General features: G+C 40.6%; 1 protein-coding gene across 1 annotated transcript; it reads right to left on the bottom strand.

Annotated features, from left to right (window-relative positions):
* Positions 1-600: 600 nt before the first annotated feature.
* Positions 601-20,625, bottom strand: LOC109473806 (coiled-coil domain-containing protein 102A-like). The gene is made up of 8 exons (XM_019773875.1): positions 19,810-20,625; positions 19,341-19,507; positions 18,312-18,420; positions 17,891-18,007; positions 12,896-13,105; positions 12,403-12,573; positions 11,628-11,731; positions 601-1,549 (listed from the first exon to the last, which is right to left on the bottom strand). Exons 1-8 carry the CDS (start codon positions 20,503-20,505, stop codon positions 1,411-1,413), a joined length of 1,713 nt encoding a protein of 570 aa, XP_019629434.1. The 5' UTR covers positions 20,506-20,625; the 3' UTR covers positions 601-1,410.
* Between the last annotated feature and the right edge of the window lie 60 nt (positions 20,626-20,685).

Raw genomic sequence — 20,685 nt, 5'->3', positions numbered from 1 at the left:
TGCCTGAGACAATTCTATGTTTCTGTTTCTCAGTAAAATATAGTTTTCTTCATAGACTGACAATTTCCTGGTCCAAAAGTACCGGATGACCCTGCTTGTACCGAAACTTGAATATGAATTGTTTTGCAGCAGAATAATATGCGTGATTATAAATGTAACAGCACACGCAATCTCTCTGTAAAACCAGAATGCCAAATGATTAGTCTGTAGTATATTATGCTGGACACAGGATACACTTGGCCCATTACATACCTTCAGAAATGTTACATATAGCAGAAGTAATGTTACTCTAAGGAGACCGAGTACACATGGGGGAAATCGAGAATAATTTGCAGCCCACAAGAGGGACAAGGTAACAGCAAAACAGACTTCTTAAAATCCTTTTGTGGTGTCCTGTTACTCCAGTATTGATGAAGCAATAAGCACAGGTACTGGCTAGTTGGGATATCTGTGGTCCATATCTTTGGATATGGAGTGGTTACAATAACTTTTGGCACATATGAAGAGGTTGGGAATTCAAGCAAACTTGCTGTATCCAGTCCTTGTCACCTTTCTATGACAAATGTAGGATTCTAAGTGACAGATCATTCTGAAACTGTCTTCATTGACAGGGAATGTCCATCTAGAGTAAAGACTCTGCTGTTTACCTGACATTTACTGATGACTCCCTGAACAGCTTGACTGCAAAATGCGGACCATACGGCTGTCAATAGTGGAAGGAAGATTCATTGTTTAAGAGTTACTGTCATGTTCATCAACTCTAAGTGAACTATTAGCCATCAGGGTGGATTAAAGAATTTGTCATAGAGGTACTTGGATTAGTTCATACAAAGGGCATCTGTGAAATATCACTAAATCAATCTATCTCCATATCTAACCCAATTTCATTTCCAATGAGGTTAAGTGGTCAAGTTCTCATCTTTTATGGGATCGTAAAACAGTCTAACACCAGAGAATGCTTCTTGCAGAATTAACAATACAAATATGTATGATTTAGAGGTTACGAGCTCAGGCATGGACTAAATACAATCATAGGCGAGGAGTTAAGATGTTGGTCAAAGTTTTGTCCAGGAAAAATTTACCAACACATATGTTCCTGTCAACTTTTTGACTAAACTTTCTGTAATCCTCTAAGCAGACATTTTTATCCCTTTGTTGCTCCCCTCAAAACCCTTCCTGGTCCACCCAAAATTCTGTAAGATTACTGCACAGGTGACTGTGGCATCCTAGGCACAAATGGAAGTCACTGCAGGGACTGGTGAGATATCAAAACTAATGAGTATAAATACTGTCTGTTGCACAATGTGTGTTAGGATATGTGGTAAACTGAAGATAAGAACAAGACTATATCATAGAGCTGTCATGGTGCACTTGTTCGTGTCAGTGATATCCCACTCTGCAGACTAGATGTTACGGAGAGTCATCCAGGTCCTCATCAGACAGAGGATCAGACCCATCGTCCATCGGTGCACTGTAAGACTTCACGCTGGAGGAGGCACTGCGCTTCTTGAAGAGTGGCAAGGTGGCATTCTGTTGCTGTTGTCGCAGCCTGGGGAGGAAAAAAAAGAGCAATTGAATGATCAACGTTATCTCATAATTGAAGATCACGATGTTCAAAGATGAATGAATAGCACATTACCTGAAGAAGACAATTTGACAAATGGAAAGCATATCTGCTAAATTCAAATTGGTGACTGCATAAATGGATGTGAATTTAGCCGAGAATATATGTTGCCTACCCCCCCTCAAATTCCCCACTTTCTCATTTCCATTTTTCATGTACATCTTAAAGACATCAGTTATTCCTGACCCCCATTACTACAGTTTCACTAGGAAACATGTCCCTGACTTCCCATCATCCCAGTTCTGGAATATAACAGTTCTCAAACAAGATTGCATGTCACCGTGTGGGTGGTGGAGGAGGCTTCAGACTGCTCAACAAATCAATAAATGTTCTGGGAGACAAGCAGTACAGTGTGGATGATTTATTCGTATCCATGATTGGGTAGGGGTATACCTGTAATTTCCAAGAGCGCAGGTTTATATTGCAGAGTAATTATGAAAAACTGCTGAATGAAGCTATGTCCCTGTTCTAGTTTTTGCCTGCATGCTGGAAATGAAGGACTTATGGGCTTTGAAAGTTTGCTGTAGCAATGAAGAGAATGTTACCATTCTATTGCTACGTAAGTGAGACTATACATGTAGTTATATGGGTAAGTCACAATTTACTCAGCCCTTTTTGTCATAATGAAACTATAGTTGTTGCAACTAAAAATACCCTAGTCAGCAAAATGCTAAGAGAGTTGCTACAAGAGATACACCTCCCTAGGCCCTTTTTCAGAAGTACCCACGGATTTCATCTTGACCTACAGATGACAACATGTGAAGCTTTATTGATGACTCTGGGACTTTGTGTATTACCAAGGCACTCATTACCAACCATTAATGTTTGTCCCACAATGCTACCTGTTCACCTTTAGTACTTTCATGCTGAGATTTTATTACTGGGTACATTAAATAGCCTTGAATATAAACAACATGGTAATGCATCATTCACCGTTGTTAAGGACTGTCCATGTGTGATACTTTCCATACCTGCAGCCATAAGAAAATGTCTTTCTCTACAGGGTGTGGAATCAACTACCAGGACCAATACATGTACAATGTATCTCAATTAGAAGTATATAGAATGATGCTGGATTTACAATTGCCCAATAATACAATGTATGTAAAACACATTATAACATTTTATGAATTGCTTTTTTATTGTAAAAATTGAGGATGTTGTTTTGTCAGAAGTTTGATTTTTGGCTTTATACAAATTTTTAGTTACAGATCGATTTATCCTGGCTACTGTAGGCGTTACAGACATTTCTAAGTGTGCAGTCGATGAAATGCTACCATGGGAGCCACATCTGTGCTGTATAGATTGTGCTCTGGGCATGTTGCCTAGAAAGTGTCAGGGCAACGCTCTGTAGTCAAGACATATTGTGAGATGAGTAAGGTTGGCCTGCTTGCATCACCATTAGCATCTGAATATATCCAATGGGAAAGTCAAGTTTCAGTATGAATGGGAATGTGATTTGGATAGCAAATTACTTATGTCTTGAACAGTTATAACATAATTTTGAACGTTCCATGTAATTTTACCATTGATGCCTTGTTACAGCCCTAAGGCCACACCAATTTAATTTGTTGGTTCTCGGATTTTTTCAGAAAAAATATGAAGCGACAGGGCGAAAAAAAATAAAAATAAAAACAGGCCTAGGCATCCTCTTATAGCCCCAAATGCTTCGATTGGAGCCATGAAGTCAACACAAAAGGCTGGGATAAAATTTAAACAATGAATTTTGAACTTTTAACCAAACCACTGCATTAAAAGATTGAAAAACTGTAACAACTAGGAAGAAAAGGACTTTCCTCAACTGTTGGGAGCAAAATATGAGCATTTTTTAGATGATTCAGAACCAGAATTTTTTTTTTTTTTGCAAATCAGAAAAAAATGAAGAGGCGAATCCGAGAACCAACAAATTAAATTGGTGTGGCCTAAATACCAATTACTAATATGCATCATCACTTACGGTGTATACTGCACAAGTATTGTAACAATTTTGAAACTTCAAAAACTGTCCAGTATGCTAAATTTGTTAATCCTTTTTGGCCACATTTCACTGAAATACATTACAAGGATACCTTGCCACAGAATCATCTACAGACATCACAGCTTTCAGTATGTGGGAAGTCATGTTGTATTTGCCTGTGACTATTGGTCCCTTGATGTAAGACAACATCAAAAAGTCCCTTCTGACACTAGTACCTTTCACAATCTGTTGAAAGTGGACTCATAACAAGAAAAGAATGTCCCAATCACAAAACAGAAAAAAAGGAATAAACAGCAGTATCAAATTGCCAAACAGAGAAACAGTTGTGGATATCATTTATATCATATATGTATATCATGACTCTACTGCATATTTTTGATGGAGAACACAACAGTGAATCAAATGAAGAGCATAATTGATTCATATCTCATCTGATTTTAAAACCATGCTCTTATGATCAAAGTTACCTGTACAGATGCCTGGATTACATTATAGTGAGGGAATGGCTGTTAAGTCATTCAGTTTAAGCTGACATTTGCCCATAACAACTTAAGACTTCTCCTTAGTCCTTGGACCTCAGCCAGCCTAATGCAAGAGGAAATGCCTGGAGATGAGAAGACGGCACTCCCAGACATCTGTATTACCTGAAAGCACAGGCAGTCTACAGGGCTAAAATTATTCCACATGATTGCAATGTCTTATCAAAACCAAGTGAGTCTTGAAAACAGGCCATAAAAATGCGAGTAAAATCTATTCCCCTTTTAAAGTATACAGGCATACAATTAAAACTTATCTGAGCTCTTATTCATTTGAAGACATCTGATATTTCATTCATTTGAAGTCTACATAACTGATTATGGATGTAAGGTTAGCCCCATCAAACATGTACATGTAGGTGTAAAAGTTGCCTTGGTCATCTGAGAAGTAAGGATGGCAACTGATTGACAGTTGTTGGAAACTAGCCAGCGCTGCTCACACAACCTTACCTGGCTGGGCAGCACGGCGAGCTGTTGAACTAGATCAATCACTGCCTAACGAACTCTATCATTACACTGCCAGGGACCATTTTCCTGGGAGATGTTCCTCCCCCTGGCCAATCCCTAATGAGTTCCATTGAAAATCAATGTGGTCTAAAGCAGATTCAAGGGTCTTAGCCAGCAGGCTGTCTCCAGGTGAGTTTGTCCCATCTGGGCTTTTAGGCACATTTCTACACAGACTTGCAAATGTACCGAAAATAGCACTCAGGCTCCAGCATGCTTTTAAAGTCAAACAAAGAAATGGCCACTTCCATACATGAGGGTCTGCATGCCCTTTTTCGTTAACCGTTATGGGCTATTTTAATTTACCGTTAATCGTTGCCGGCCCGCTCTAATTCAACGTTAAGCGTTATCAGTATATTCCTCGTGAAGCGTTATGGGTCGTTTTAATTCAACGTAAAACGTTATTTGTCATCCTGAATTCAGCGTTAAGCGTTAATGAATAATTCTTCGTTACGCCTAATTTTGCCTATCAAAGTGCAGGAAAATGCGTCATTGAAGGTTTAAAAATACAAAATTTCCCGGGGGAGAATGCCCCCGGCCCCCCCTACATTGCTCGCGCCTTTGGCGCTCGACTCGCGCTTCTGCGCTCGGTCCCTTCGGCTCTAGCCAGAACCAGTTTACCCTTCAATTTCCGGAAGTTTGCGGAGAGTTACAGAATTTTTTTAATGAACCCATCAACCTTGACAGGCAAATTAACAAAAATCTTGAGTAAAATATGAAAACATCAGAAGGACCGACAAACACTCTCAACACCATTATTTGCCTCTCAAAATACGGGAAATTGCGTTTTTGAAGGCTTAAAAATCCTAAATTTCCCGGGGGAGCATTCCCCGGACCCCCTAGATTACGAGCGCCTTCGGCGCTCCCCTCCCAAAATCCCTCGGTAAAACTGGGCAGACTGAAAAAATGCAAGCTGGCCGAAGTCGACTCGGACACCCCGGTATTGGGGACGCACTCGGGGACCAGGGCAGGTGGGAAACACAGGGAACACATACCTTTAATGCATGCTTCATTACATGTAAGGTATACGTAATTTTGTCAGTGATCACCTTTTCTCACAAAGCGAGATACCAAATCCAGTGCAGCTCGAAAAAAAAGCCTGTCAATTTACCGTTAAGCGTTGCCGGCCGTCCTGAATTTACCGTTAAGCGTTATCGGCCCTGCTGAATTTACCGTTAACCGTTGCCAGGACCCCCCCATGCAGACCCTCATACATCAAAATCGATAAAACAACGCAAAACAAAACTCAGCTACAGACTCAGGTGTACTGAACAGATGTTTATATCCTTCAAGTGCTGAAATGTATGACTTAACTGTTGTATCAAGCTTCTTACACTTGACCCAAGGAACTGCAAAATAACCATCTCCTGTGGATGTTTTGGTGGATAGTTAAGGCTTCCTCTATCAGTACCACACAGATGGATAGGTGACTGAAGGTTATCTTCATCAGAAATCAGCAGGGTAAGGATTTACTATCAGTGAGTAACACAATGTGAAAGATGGCAGCCAACTCAGTATTGACACCTGTTTCTCCTTGACATTGTACATTCCTCCAGGGGACATAAAAATGGATTCATCACAATTAAATACAGTCCTACATACTGTACTTTCTGATGATCACAACCTGGGCTATAGAATAGAGATTTTCAGTTTTTCACTGTAAGCGTTAAAGGAATTAGAGTTAAAATCCAAAGGCCCACTTATTATAGAACAGGTATTGATTCAACTGGAGCCAAAATCATGCATGAAAAAGGTCAGTCTACAACTTGAAAAGGGCCTTCTTTTTTTCCATTCAGAATCTTTCTATGGCATCTCCATCTCAGACTACATTAGAGGAAAATCAATCTGAACTGGTGATTCTGCAGCCATCCGTGCCCTGGGCTGTGCCCCCACCACTGATAAAGGGACGCTCAGTTATTGCTTACTTGATGATCACATGTGGGCGGGACCAACTGTGCTATACCATCATGACCATGGTCTTGACCCATCTGGTCTTCGGTTACAGTGTCCGATATTTGATGTATCTTTAATCAGATTTGTGCAGGGACTATGCCTCAATGAATACAAGACCAAAGGGACAACAAACCATAAAATGTTGTTGTGAGGCAAGGAGCATGTAGAAAAGATCTGTACACCATACTATTACTGTTATGCTGAACACTAACAAACATTTCTTTCCTCTTCAACTCCAACATTCTTTGAAAGCTGAGAAATAATGCCAGTAGTGAGAGTGAGTGCTTGACTAGTATATCAAAAAATTCTGCTTTCTTTGAAATAACTTTGACTTCCCAATTTGTCTTGACCTGACCTGTAACTTATTTTACATCCCAAAGAAACCTCAATCGGTCCAGGGATAACATTGCTCCCATTTCCAAGTCCAATAGAATGCAGAAGTGCAACTCACCACCTTGTGATGGATGTGGACCATTTCCAACAGGTCGTGTGAGGATATTTTCTCTGGGAGACAGTTTGCCACAGGGGGCAGTACAGGAGGAGTAATCAGTAGGGAGGAGCAGCTGCTGTTATGGCAGGCAGCCTCTGTTATCTAATCCCTCCTCTAACAACTTTCACAGACAGATCCACTTGGGAGCCATGGTAAACCCAGCTCAGGCTGATATATAACGCCCAACAAGCACCACAACCAAGGAAATTCCCCAGGCCTTTGTTTCCTTGATATAAATCGATAAATTGTATTCACAGAAATATATATACAGCTGGTATGAAACTTTGAGCTGTGCTATTGCTGGCAGGATGCCAGATATGATGCAGGCATTGTATAATATCTTTAATAAGGAAAAAAGGGGTGGGCTAATCAGAATCATGTACCCTGGCAGAATGATAAGTGATATTGATCAACCCAGGCCTCGTACACCCGTATATTCCAGGTTTTCTAATTGGTTCATTTAACCTCCAGTGTTTTGGTCAGAGCCCAATCAGTATTGAGCTGCCCTGTTTGGGACCCTGGAAAAGATATACTCTCTAAGTAACTGGGATCTTGATCGTTTTGAGAGAAATCTGTCTACAATGGTCTGCTTCAGGTTTTGTAAAAGAAACAGTTTTTGTTTAGTAAATCAATGTAAATGTAATAATGCTTTCAAAATTAAAAACATCCTCCAGACAATATTTTATCTTGATAAATTGTAGTATTTACTACAATCCACAGATAATGACAAATCCTCAAATGTGTCAACCTTCTCCTTATTGTGGGTCAGCCATTCCCTAAATGTCTATAAGTTACATCAACATAAACTATCTTTGTACACACATACATCAGTGCACAGTGAATCTCACAAGACATACACATCACTGACATGTCCTGACTAAAGATATGGGTCAGCGGCTTTTACTTATGAATGAATTAAGACCTTAACTAAAGGAGCAGATTGTCGGCATGTATTTATTAGGCTAACACAGGTGACAGAAAGTCATTTTATTATCAATACTCATTGCGTTGTCTGCTTTTGCTTTCAGTTATCCTAAGGGGTTTTGAATGTGGTTAGTGAGGGCACAAAAAATCAATGATGCTATGTCTTGATGATTCAAGACGGCCTGATACAATCACATATACAGATTTCATGCTGACTATAACACGATCAATACAAATTATGCAAACAGTCAGGAAAGCTGGGATTATCTGCCAATCTTAAGTGGCAGGCTCTGTCCGGAATGCTATCAAACCCAGGCTTTCTGGGCGGGGGAAATCGATACAGAATCATCGGGAAGAAGGCTAGACACTGACTGCTGATCAGTGGGACATAATACAACCTCAAATTGGTGGAGATACAGGAATACAGACGCTTTTCATGCTATTGTGTGGAGGACAGTACCAAGTAGGCTCATAGAAAGTTTACGAGACAAAAATTAGTGGTAATTACTTCACATACAAAACAGGTGTTCTGTATACCAGCTGGGGTATATGTCAGTACATAAGTATCCCCCAGGGACACATGAAGTACTATGGAAGTTACAGGTGGGTTAGGTAAAAGAAATACCCATAAAAATGACAAAATGGACCAATTTCATGATGCAGATGTTGCCCATTAAAGCGGTCACCTCCAAGATGAATACCCAGTAAGTGTGCAGTAATCTGCTTTTATGGCTATTGCGATGAGGTAGATATGTACATCATGAATCCAAGCCCGGCATAAAAAAGGTACTAAATATGATGTTGGCTGCCATAATGACTGTATTAGCACATTATTTGGGGTCATAAAGCAGTAACATCAGCAATGACATCACCATGCAGTAACATCACCACGACATTACATACATCAAAAAGGAAGAGGAATTGTTTTTATCTTATCTGAGCTTGTTTCATTATTGATACACAAAGTATGGTATACTAAGAAAGTGTCACATGTGAATGAATTTTATAGAACTAGTGAGCAATGGTTTTCATTTCTGCACAACATATAGGTGAGTCAGTTATACATAAAACAGCATCTTGTGATCAATGGGCAGCAGCAGGTGCAGAAACTCAGATCAATATTTCTTGTATCTTCAATATGTGCACAGCTCTGTAAAACTGACAGCTGTGTCTGATGGTGTGTTCGATGTTACCAATCAAGCCAAAATAAACGGTAAAAAGATACAAGGAAATGCATGTATTTCATGCTGTAAAAGAAAGGTAAGCTACACAACTTAACATATGACATTAACATATGATAAACAGGAACAGCAAGGCTTTCTAAATCTGCACTCTTTCTAGATAAATTCCGCACTGAACCAGAAAAGTAGGTCAGTTGGTTCAATGATCTGCATGTCAAATCAAAGTTTGATGACTTTGCCAGGAGATGGAAGCCCTACTTCCTTCCAGTATATCAATCTTCCAGGCCCATTTGCAGACCCCGCTTCTGTACATTTACTTCCGTAGGCATAATGGCACATTCTACTTAATAGCACCTTACCTAAAATAAGGTCCTGCTGAAAGGGTAACAACAACTGTCAGAAAACTGGGTTGCTGCACGAGAAGTTAGGACAGCCATAAAAACGTGCCACATCACAGCCAGGACGTTATATATTTACTGTGTGTATGAAACAGGCCTTGTGGACACGATCAATGCTTTATCACGTTACGGCTCCCATTTAACGACAGATGTCATAAAAACCATACTGCAGAACTTGTTCTCCGAAATGACATTTTTATTGCAATTTCCCCCAGATATTGCTGATGGACTTCAGTGAGTGTGGAAATGTAGTGGAGGCAGTAAATGATAGGCTGGAGAGTTGGCGAGGCTGAGGCTAAAATTGGAACTCTTTTTATGTCACATGTGAGACGAAGGGGAAATTTTGGATTTGGGCAGTTACAGTTACTTTTATCTAAGGATATTTTATTTCATACCTGCAATAAAGCATGTATAGAGCTAAATACCTTGTTATTACATGGAGAAAAGCAAAGTCATTTACTGGTGTTAAGTTTTTGAATGGGTTCTCTTTATGAAGATCCTAGCATATACGAGAGAAGTGCTATGATATGCAAGTCAATGACAGTAATACCAGATAGATGTCCTACATAAGTGAACAAAATAGCTTGCCACATAAAAGCAGTATACTGATCCAGAATGTCTTCATCTTTTCTTTTATCGAATACCTAACTCAGTTTGGCAAATCTTGGCCATAATCATTTCTTGATCTGAAAGAAATGCCTTGTTTGGACTCACAGCCCATATTTCTCTTGACATGGCTGCAGGACACACAAGTTATAATATATCAACTTTCCACAGTTGTATAACAAGGCCAACTTTGGGAATATCAGGTGCAGTATAAAGAAGGTTAACTTGAGTTTGTTTTAATTCATTAAAACTAAAATCACCAAATTTTCATAATCCTATGGGACAGTAGATGACATTCCTAAATGTTGATCAGTCACGTATGTTGCATAAAAGCATGTCCCATGCATATTTGTGTAGGAGGCAGGCTAATGAACCCTCTGATAGGTCAATGAACCCTCTGATAGCTGAGTTAACTCCTTGCACTCACACATTGTTACAAAATCTTGCCCTTGAGTAGACAAACACATCCTGACTACCGGTATGACTCATATTGTACTAATCCAAACCACCAGAAGTGTTAGTGATTGCTTATTTGCTGGTCTCCATCCTGCTGGCAACTTGACCAACATCTAAATCTCACCACAGCTTGACATTGATCAATACATTACTTCTGGAGAAATACACAAATTATCAGTAAGAAACTGATGGCTGGATTTTTTTATATAAGCCAAGTCAGTAATTATTGAAGAAAGAAGCTTGGAGGTAGTAGATAGTAGACCGCATGTAATAAAGCATCGTGTTTAAGTCAAGTTTACGGCCCCAATTTGTCATCTATCTCCTGCTTTCCTCAACATCAACCTTTACAAAAGCATATCCAAAACAGCCTAAGATATGTTGCCGGAATGGTACAAAGGAACAAACCAACAGTAGGGCAAAAGGCAAGTACAGTACATGACCTTTAGCGACCTTGTAGGGGTAGTAGCAATTTACAGCTGTCATCACAATTCTGAGTTATTCAGTGCAGGTGTATGAGTCATGAAGGGCAGACTCAGAATCAATTTACAACCTGATGTTTGTGTATGTGGAGATCTGGACTCTTTGTGAGAATACTGATATGTTCTGGAGGTTTCAATCATGATCTGAGTTTTTCTAGTATGTTATATGCTCCGAGCAAAGGAATTTGGGTATCTGCATCTGTATCGGTATAGACGCCCTTCGGCATAACACACCAGCTTTGCAGGCAGAGGTTAGCAATATTACACCAAATGACCTGTTAGTGTTACTCCCAATCTTTGCACACTTAATTGCAGGAGTTGTTTAAAGCTTTCTAGTGATGATGCCCCAACTGTTCTTGGTGGCAATGAGTTCCACTCTATGACTGTTCTTGGAAAATACATGTTCAAGTTTTTGACTACCTCAATTCTTGGATGATAACTGAAGACATGACTGTTTCTTGGGTGTAAAAAAGGAATGCATATAAAATGTTGCTGTACCTTGTTTGCAGGTGGTCCACCTGGACCTGTAGACTCTCACACTGTTCCTGCTGCTCCTCCAGAGTACGCTGCTGCTTCCGCTGGTTGTTCTGGAGGCAGTCAACCTGGTAGAGAGGAAGTCTTACATGTTAATCACACAACAATAATGCTTACACAGTGTTCTGATGGTTCTCCTGTACACAGTCAACCTGGAGGGAAAAGTGTTTTTTGTTCCTGACCTTATGTAAGAAAGAAATGCTGATATCACAAATTGTTTATAAGTAGTTGGGTTAGAACTTAGATCAAGGATGTTCTATCACGTAGAACGTCCTTGGTTAGATAGCTTTTAATAACTATCTTTGATAGTCATATTCTTCCTACTAGAAACATACATGTACATTTGTACTCAAGTTATGTGCTCTGCAAGCATATTCAATCAGGAGAGAAATAAGGGTAATCTTTACTGTGTCTTTGATTGTCATTAATAGTGACATTCTCACAACATGTACTGCTAGTACTAATACCTTATAATCTTACTAATATATCCTTAAGCTCCAAATATCATTCTAACAAATTGGAGTGAAAATTTCTTTGACAGGCACTGAGCAAAGACTCAGAGGCAAACCACACAATTTTTAACGTGGCTATATCATCAATAAACATGAAGAATATGTATGACCTTGAAGTTCTATAAATTGGAACAGCAACTTGGTGGTTTGAATCCGAATTGGAAAGACCTCTGTCATGCTTCAAATACTTCAAGCTGATTGCCTGCTACCTTGTCCAAACATCTTACCTCATCCTCGGCTTGAGCCAAGGACTTCTTGAGTTCCTCAACGCGGCCCCTGAGCAGTTTGACTTCAGTGTCACTTTGTTCAGCCTTCTTCTGTGCATGGTGAAGTTCTGCTGCCTTATCCTGAAGTTTCTTCTTCAACTTGTTGTTTTCATGTTTCAAGTCTCCAACTTCCTGTAGATTAATGACAATATAGAACTCAATTAGCCCCAATTATTATAACATTGTCATCTCTTTATTCTCTGTCTAGAATGTCTGTCTGTATCCATCTGTAAAATACCTTATTTTACAAGGTCTGATTTGTAGAAGCCATACGAAAAGAGTCTTTCAGAAGCAACTTGAAGACTATCAGACTGAACAAATGGAAACAGCGTACAACTCTGACACTTTGGAAAAGTCAATAGTTCTGAGTTCCATTGATTCTGTGCTCCTTCTCTCCACCCCTGACTTGTGCCATGTCTGTAGAACGCCACATCAGATGACAGTGAAGAATCACCTTGTTCCTGTCGTGGAGCTGGCTCTGGAGACTTTTGACATCGGAGTCCAGCGCTGCCGACGCCTCCTTTGTCTTCCTGTCCAGCTGTTCCTCCAGGTCCTCCACCTGTGTGCGCAGCTTCTTGTTGTCCCTCTCCAGGGCCAGTTTCTCCGTCTCCAGACGCTCGCTCTTACCCCACTCCTGGGCGTTCTCTGCCTGGAGCCTCTCGATCTGCACGGGAAGAGCAAACAAGTGTTACAAAGACTCTACCTCCCAGGGTTGTTCTTAACCAGGGGTAACAATGAAGATTAGGACAGCGTGATCGGTTTCACTCCCAGACAAGTGGTGTACATGGCAACCTCTTGACTATCAATCAGACAGACAGCATCTGTAAAGAGTAGATAGTGTGGAAAACACCCTGGAAACATCAACTCGTAGGCTGTACAGGTCCCGCAATTACATCAATAGATACATGTATTATCTACTTCAAGTACAGTCACTGAGTGCCACTCTATGACTTTTGTACCGTCAATTCACAATTAAAATAAATGTTTAAGATGATCACAATTCCACTTCTACTCAACTAGGTCTAACAGATAAGATTTCAGATGAGACTATTATATAAAAACTGAGGCATACATACATGTACTTGTATATATAAGAGGAGAAACATATGACCAATTCAATTCAGATATCCACCGAGTATAGATCAATGGTCCCAATCCTAAGGTCAAGGATTTGATAGGCCCTGACTTGACAAATGGCTTAATGTATAAAGTATGGGGGAAAACTATTTCATATTTTCAATGATAGACATTTTAATCCAATCTGTATTAAACAGTGCAGCAAGGCAAATCGATCCATATGGTGCTCTGCTATGTTCCACCATTAATCATACAGAAACAGCTTACGACTCTGGACTAGCCAGCAGGATCCCCTTACCCTCTACAGGTGGACCGGTTATTGGCATATTTGTCATCTTGGGGAATTTCTATTTGTGTTATTGTTAAAGGGAAGTTGGACAATTGACGACTGAAACAGAAGTTGGCCCCCAGCAGTGTTTAAATGGCGCCATGCAAACTCATTCTGTAACTACTGATTTGCAAAAAGACCATAACAATATTGTCTACACCAGACACAATACATTCTAGCAGGTTTTCTCACGCTATGATAAAAATAGCAACACCTGTTTTCAATCTTACATTGACAAAACTGCCCAATTCTAAACTTGCACTGTTAGGCAAATATCATAAATCATACTGAAATAGTTTTTCAGAGTGAAAAATTGTTCAATTTTATAAAACCAATTACGTGCACCTGACCTTGAATAAAGCTGCTTTCAGCACATAGACACTGATATAAACATATAAAAACACATCATAAAAACAACTACCTAACCATGTCACCTTAGATAACCCTCTTCTAGATCTAATAGTGATACTTCATAAACATGACTTATAAAAGTCACCCCAGACCACCCTCCCACCTGCTTACCACATGGCTGAAATATGTAATCTTACTTATCCTTGAGGTGTACATAAAAGAATGCTAATCTGTCTGACAATACCTTAGGCCATAACAAATAAATTTTATGGATGACATCTATGGGCGCACTGATTTTTTGTGGGTTGTTCACCTCTGACGATGATCAACAAAAACAGGAGTGTAGTTTTAATAGAGATATTAGCTTCGTGGCCTTGAGTGTAGTTGTAGTGATGCTAGTTTCATACAGGTATGTCACATTCTGCACTTCTTAAAATAAAATTAACATAAAAAAAACTTGGCTGCTGTGATACTATATTTAGTTGCTTCAACTCTTGTTACAGTTTCTATTTGAAAATTTAGGTTTCTTGCTTTTTTTGGTCCATTCTAATTTTTCACACTTACATCAGAGTCTGCAGAGGATGTCCTCCATAGAATTAACTTACTATGGCCTTACATCTAAACAAAATGCATGTTGTTATTGCAGTCTGACTCATGTGGAAAAACATTGGTTTTTCAGACCACTACAGATATGTAGATACACATACGCATGTTACCCCAAGGATATTTGCTGTTTTTCCTTCTTAACCTTGAAATGTCCCAATGGAAACTGTCCCCATGGAAACAAACAGCCTTACACGTACACATACAGATATCGATCACCAATGGCAATAATGGTTTCTCCCCAGCAGCATATGTGAGGTACATATTGGGCAACCTGAGTAAAAAGTAAGGTTGTCAAGTGACAACTGGGTTGCTCTAGCCATCAGTCCAACACCACACTAACTGACTGGCAGGGCTCAAAATACTTTTTCTATCCAGCAGCTACCGTGAACAGCATAAGCAAAGTTATGGCTGCTACTAATGTCCAACAAGTGTTACACACTGGTTTTGTCGTGGAAATTCTGGTCTTTAATCATCATAGAAAAATAAAACTTTGCATTCAAATATGGACAAAATATTGCAACATGTTTTCTACTGCATTGTAATGGCTGTCAATCATGAACTGCTGTCATGGAAACATAGTAGCAACTCCAGGGCTACCTGCCAATGGCTTTTCTGACTAGGCTGGAATGTGTTCTGCTGGTCCAAGGAAGTATCAAATAACACAATATTGTTTGAAATCGCTTCCATCATTTGTTAAGCACTGTAAAGGTGATAACGGTCAGACAATTAATGACAATACAGTAAAGAAAGGAACATGAGGGAGAGAGGGGAGAAGAATACACAATGTAATGGAGATCAGAAAGATTGAGCATAAGCCAATATCTAAGTAAGGTTTCATATTCAACTGTTTTCTCATTGAAAGAACCATTCTGCACACTCCCATCTGCCACGGAAAACAGTAACTGGATTATCTGAGCAACTACTGCTCATCAGGCCCTGCTATGCAACATGTAGTCAATTATGGGCATTTTGACAATGATATTGATTGTATATGAAGGCAGAGGGTTCTTCCCACCACCTGGGATAGCTACAGCAGGGCTTCTATCATCCATGGATGAAATACAGACATCCTCCAGTTTGATCAGCCACCACAAGCATGATGCATACCCAGATTATCCAGCTTAGCGAGGGTCTGTGGCAATAACATGCAGGCCTGGTTCAAGTATGATTTGTAGGCCCGTCACACCAGCCGCGTGCCTGTGAATCTTATTACAGACACCAGGAGTAAAACCCCCGTGGAGGCTACTGAAGTTAGAGAAGCAATAACTACATAAAACCCACAGCTTCCACCTTAATCTCAGGTATAAATCAGCACAGCCATCCCCCTGTTCTGGGCAGGTGTGAAATAAACCTGTCACTGGGGATCATTTTTATTACAATTTGAGACCGTTTGGAATCCTTCAGGTATTGTGACATGCGAGAGGTGTTCAATATTTCACAGCACAAATGTGACACATTCACTGGGTTGAGATATGCATCATTGTATAATTACAGCACAGAAGAGCTCTAGTCATGAGGAGAATTGGTGGTGATCATTACTTTCATTTGTGGAACAAGTCATCGCTGTAATATCTACTTCACCCTAACACATATATAACCATCATTGTCAGAGCTCACTACTGGTATGCCAATGTCTATATATCTAAATAGTTTCATCAGGTTGGTAAGTTATAGGATATAGGAGTTTTCTTTTTCCCTCCTCCCTCTAAAGATAGGCTGTCTAGTTTATTCAAATGTCACAAGCAAATGTTCCGAACTGAAATATTATCATGCGTCTTTAAAATTGCCATATAGACTTGTTAACTGTCTGGAAAAAAAAGTGCGTTACGTATTCCTGCACTGTCTATTCCTGCACTTTCCCCCAGCTTCCTAACCCCATGACCAATGAAGAATTGGGAGCAAAATGGCTACTTACAGAGTGCTAAAGGTCAACCAGTATACCTTTTCTGTCAAACTTTTTTTTATTGTGCCCTTCATCTTCCAACTTTGCTCTACTTTGGAAAGTATTTATGATGAAGTGGGCTGTGATTGAGTGGGTGAGAATTCATCACTGTCAGTGGCTTATGCCCAAGACTTGTGCGGGTGACACTTGGATGGATGGGCAGCCTTAAAGGACAAAAAGCAGCAAGCACACACGCTTGCACGTCCTCAAGGGGCAAGAATCCGCACGATCCGGGGCTCCATCGTCGTACCAAGACATACATCATCTTTACTCACGGCTTACAGTCAATATAATGGTCTTGACATGAAGCAATTTATAACAGCCCACCACGCATCATTTCTTATATCATAAGTGCTTTTTATTATGCACTACTTTTTAGAAGTGGCACTTCGAATAACTGTCACTGGTACAAAGTATCCCAAAATAGGCCATAACATTGGTTCGGTTCATTGCACTGCAGATAGGTCTGTGTTTCAACGGGAAGAAATAAAGTGTTCAACCGTAACTTGTGAACTAGAAGGGCTTCCCATATGGCAGTCTGGATTTTCTGCATGACCTGAGATGTGGTAGATGGTTATCAAATCCCCTATAAACTATAAAGAAAGGGTATAGAAATATTGTGCCACTTCTGGTCCTATCTAGTTTACCCAAATTATTTACAGCGAAAATCAGCATTTTGAAAAAATGTGTTATACGATATTTAATATCTGAGCTCTTTTCAAAACTCCTTTAATTTTGCAGAGTAAAAGTTTAATTTTACAACACTCCTTGAGCATACCAAACATATACCTCACAACTATAGAACGTTTAGCATTAGCAGGAACTCACTCCTAATGATCTCACAGTCGTCCTTTCAATATTTAATATCAACTGTCACCCCCTGCAGTATTACTGAGTGGTTTTCTGCCCAATCCTATATGATTTCACAACATCCCATCACATCTGCCATGGTGCTTTCTGCGATCAATTAGTTAGGCAACCTGACAGATGTGCAATAAGGCTCTCCTGACATGGTGAGTTAGGCAACAAGGGCTACACAGGAATCTGTTTGTAGCTGGTAGATTCATGGCTGCCATTTAAACTACATAGTATATTGTGTATATGGTGCTTTTTAATCAAAAGACATGGCAAGGTGCACATGTTACCTCCTTCCTGAGGTCGTGTAGCTTCTTATCCATGGTGGATCTAGAGGTGGACTCTTCCTCCAGGTCAAGAGTCACCCTGCTCAGCTCCTGCTGGTGGAGGGACTTCAGGCGGTTCAGCTGTGGAGGGAGAAGGGAGACGGGGTTATCTAAACTTGGTCTGCAGCAGCTAAACTTGGTCTGCAGCAGCCTTACAGCTGCATAACCCAAATTGAATGTTGTCTTCACTCAGGGTAATAGAAACTGGCTGAATAAATGTTTGGTGTATTGTTTTGGTGTTTGGTGACTCTTGTCACCTGATCGATCACATGATGCTTCGATAATACTGATGAGATGCATTGTTGTTCTTGCTATCAAACCCAAATTTCCACAGCCTCTATAAATAGTGAATGTGATTCTGTGCTTCATACACTGACAAACATACCTCCTTCTGAACCTCACTGCGAGACATGGTCACCTCCTCACACTTGTTCTTCATGGTAGACAGGTCCCCATGGAGCTTCTCAATCTCCTTCATTAGGACACTCTTCTCACTGGAGGGACAGACGTACAGTACATGAAAATTGTGTTCACTTCCATCCAAACCCTAGAATTTGCCAACACTTCCCTATATTCCTGAAAACTTGAGCTTTTCAGGCACTCCCATCACAAGCAACATGTCTGTCAACATGAAAATGATGAGTAAAGAATGTATAGGACATCACAGCAAGTAAAAGATGTGAACAAAAGAGAAATCAACAAAAAGCAGAGAAAGGTGAAAACTTACAAACCTATGGAAAAATGTGACTGAAGAAGTAAAGGGCAAGGAAGTCAGGTGACCCTGGGCTGGGGAGGGGTGGGACTGATGGGGGAGTACATATAGTAGGTCAGTCTGATAGAGATTATGACAGTAATCTGTGCACAAGTACGAGATGGTACAGGGACATAACAAATGAATAAACAAGAATGGACTGGTAGTGAGCAAACAGAGCTGGTAACAAGGAAAAGACTTGGCAACATGGCGATTAATGACAATCTCTTGTACTGAAAGAAATAGTATGTTGACTGGATCAATGCATCACAAAATATACTGCGCCTGGATTTTTCACAGTTGACGACGACATGTCTTCCGACATAACATATGAAAACTGTAGATAGGATTCCTAAATGTGCGACCTTAAACCAGACTTTCTCACAAAATGCTATGCACAATACATCACAGGCACAGTACAATCTGCCGACATGCTGAATCCATCATTGATAGGTAGTAAGTAAAGCTGTCTTTCATACTATAACCAGTAGGGGGCAGCATTGTATGGACTACTACAAGCAAGGCATAACGGCAGGTCCAATGACTTTTCTGTACGGTAGCATTTGACAGTCCCTTGTAAACTATTTGGTCCCTGAGGAAATTTAACTTGTCACCACAGCCAAGATGAAACCTTGAACATAGTGATAGTATACATGTACATACTCCCTCTCAATCTGGATGGTTTTGGAGCTCTCCTCCAGTTTCATCTGCAGCATGCACATCTTCTGCTCCGTCTTCTCCTTCTCAGCCATCAGCTCCTCCAGCTGGGCGCGGTCACGACTGCGGGATGCCGTGCCGCTCCAGCTCGGCGGGCGCTCGGGTTTGTCAATCTGTGGTTGGCAGAAGAAAATGTCATGGTACTTCAACTTTTCGCATGCAACTTCGTAACAAAAAGTAGAAACAGCTTAATGACCATTGAAAGTCTCCTAAAAAGAAAAACAAAGGTTGAGAACATTGCAAAGGTGAAGTTAAGTTGAGCATCTAACAATTGTATGAAAATGGCATTTTATCTTCCATGACATAACTGTGAAAACTTGACAAGCTATGATATTGTTACAACCTTCAGTGTATACATGGTTCATGGTTCAGTCTGAGGTTCTGCACACTATGTACAGCTAGACTAGAATTTTACCTCAATGTCCAGATGTAGCTCGTTCTTGTTGTCAAACATCTTTTCCTGCTTCTCGCTCACATTTTCCTTCTCTGCCTTCTCACAGACCGAGATGTCCCTCTCTGGAACCACGTCTTGACTGGGGGATTTCCTTCCACACGTTGTGTCTGTCATCACACTGGCAACTTCCCTGTCATTGTTCACCTTCTCCAGCTCACCTTTTAACCTCTCAAGGTCCACAGAAACCTCCTGCTTTTCCCTCTTGGTGGTCGTGAGCTCTTTTATCACCGCGTCCAATTTTCCCCGTAGTTGACGGTTCTCCTCCCTGGCTTTGTTCCTCTCGTTCCGAACCTTCCCCCACTTCTCACGCCAGTTTGCGGTGCAGTCCGACCACCATCTCATTGTTTTTTCCATCTGCGCAGCGCGTGCGCGGGCTTCCTCCAGTTCTCGTAACCTCAACTCCTCCTTCTCCTCCCAGTCTGGGTCGGGGAACTGTGCGTGTGGGGAGGGGGAGTTATTGTTGCTGCGGACCTTTTCAGGGTGGGTCTGTGGGTGGGCGTTGTGAGGCAGGGAGTTGGACATGTGATGGGAGGAGGATGTGGAGGAGGATCGGGAGTGAGAGTTCGAGGATCCTCCTGTGTTATTCTGTAACACTTGGTGAATCCTGGTCGCCCCTACGTGGGACACGTCAAGTTTTTGTGGGGAGTTCCTATTCATTTTGCTTGCCAGAGATCAGCCTGTATCACAGAACACTGTGTAGACCACAGGCTACAGTAAAGAAGGTCCCACTCGGTGATACTATAGTTAGTGCTTAGGCTTTACTACCTGAAAGACAAAAAGAATATGACTGGTTAAAGCATTATAGCTAAAAAGCTAGCAAACATTAGCTTCATTTGT

This window comes from Branchiostoma belcheri, unplaced genomic scaffold, assembly GCF_001625305.1.
Source record: "Branchiostoma belcheri isolate BF01 breed outbred unplaced genomic scaffold, Haploidv18h27 scaffold3, whole genome shotgun sequence".
Lineage (NCBI taxonomy): Eukaryota > Metazoa > Chordata > Leptocardii > Amphioxiformes > Branchiostomatidae > Branchiostoma > Branchiostoma belcheri.
This window is presented reverse-complemented; position numbering and strand designations above follow the sequence as displayed.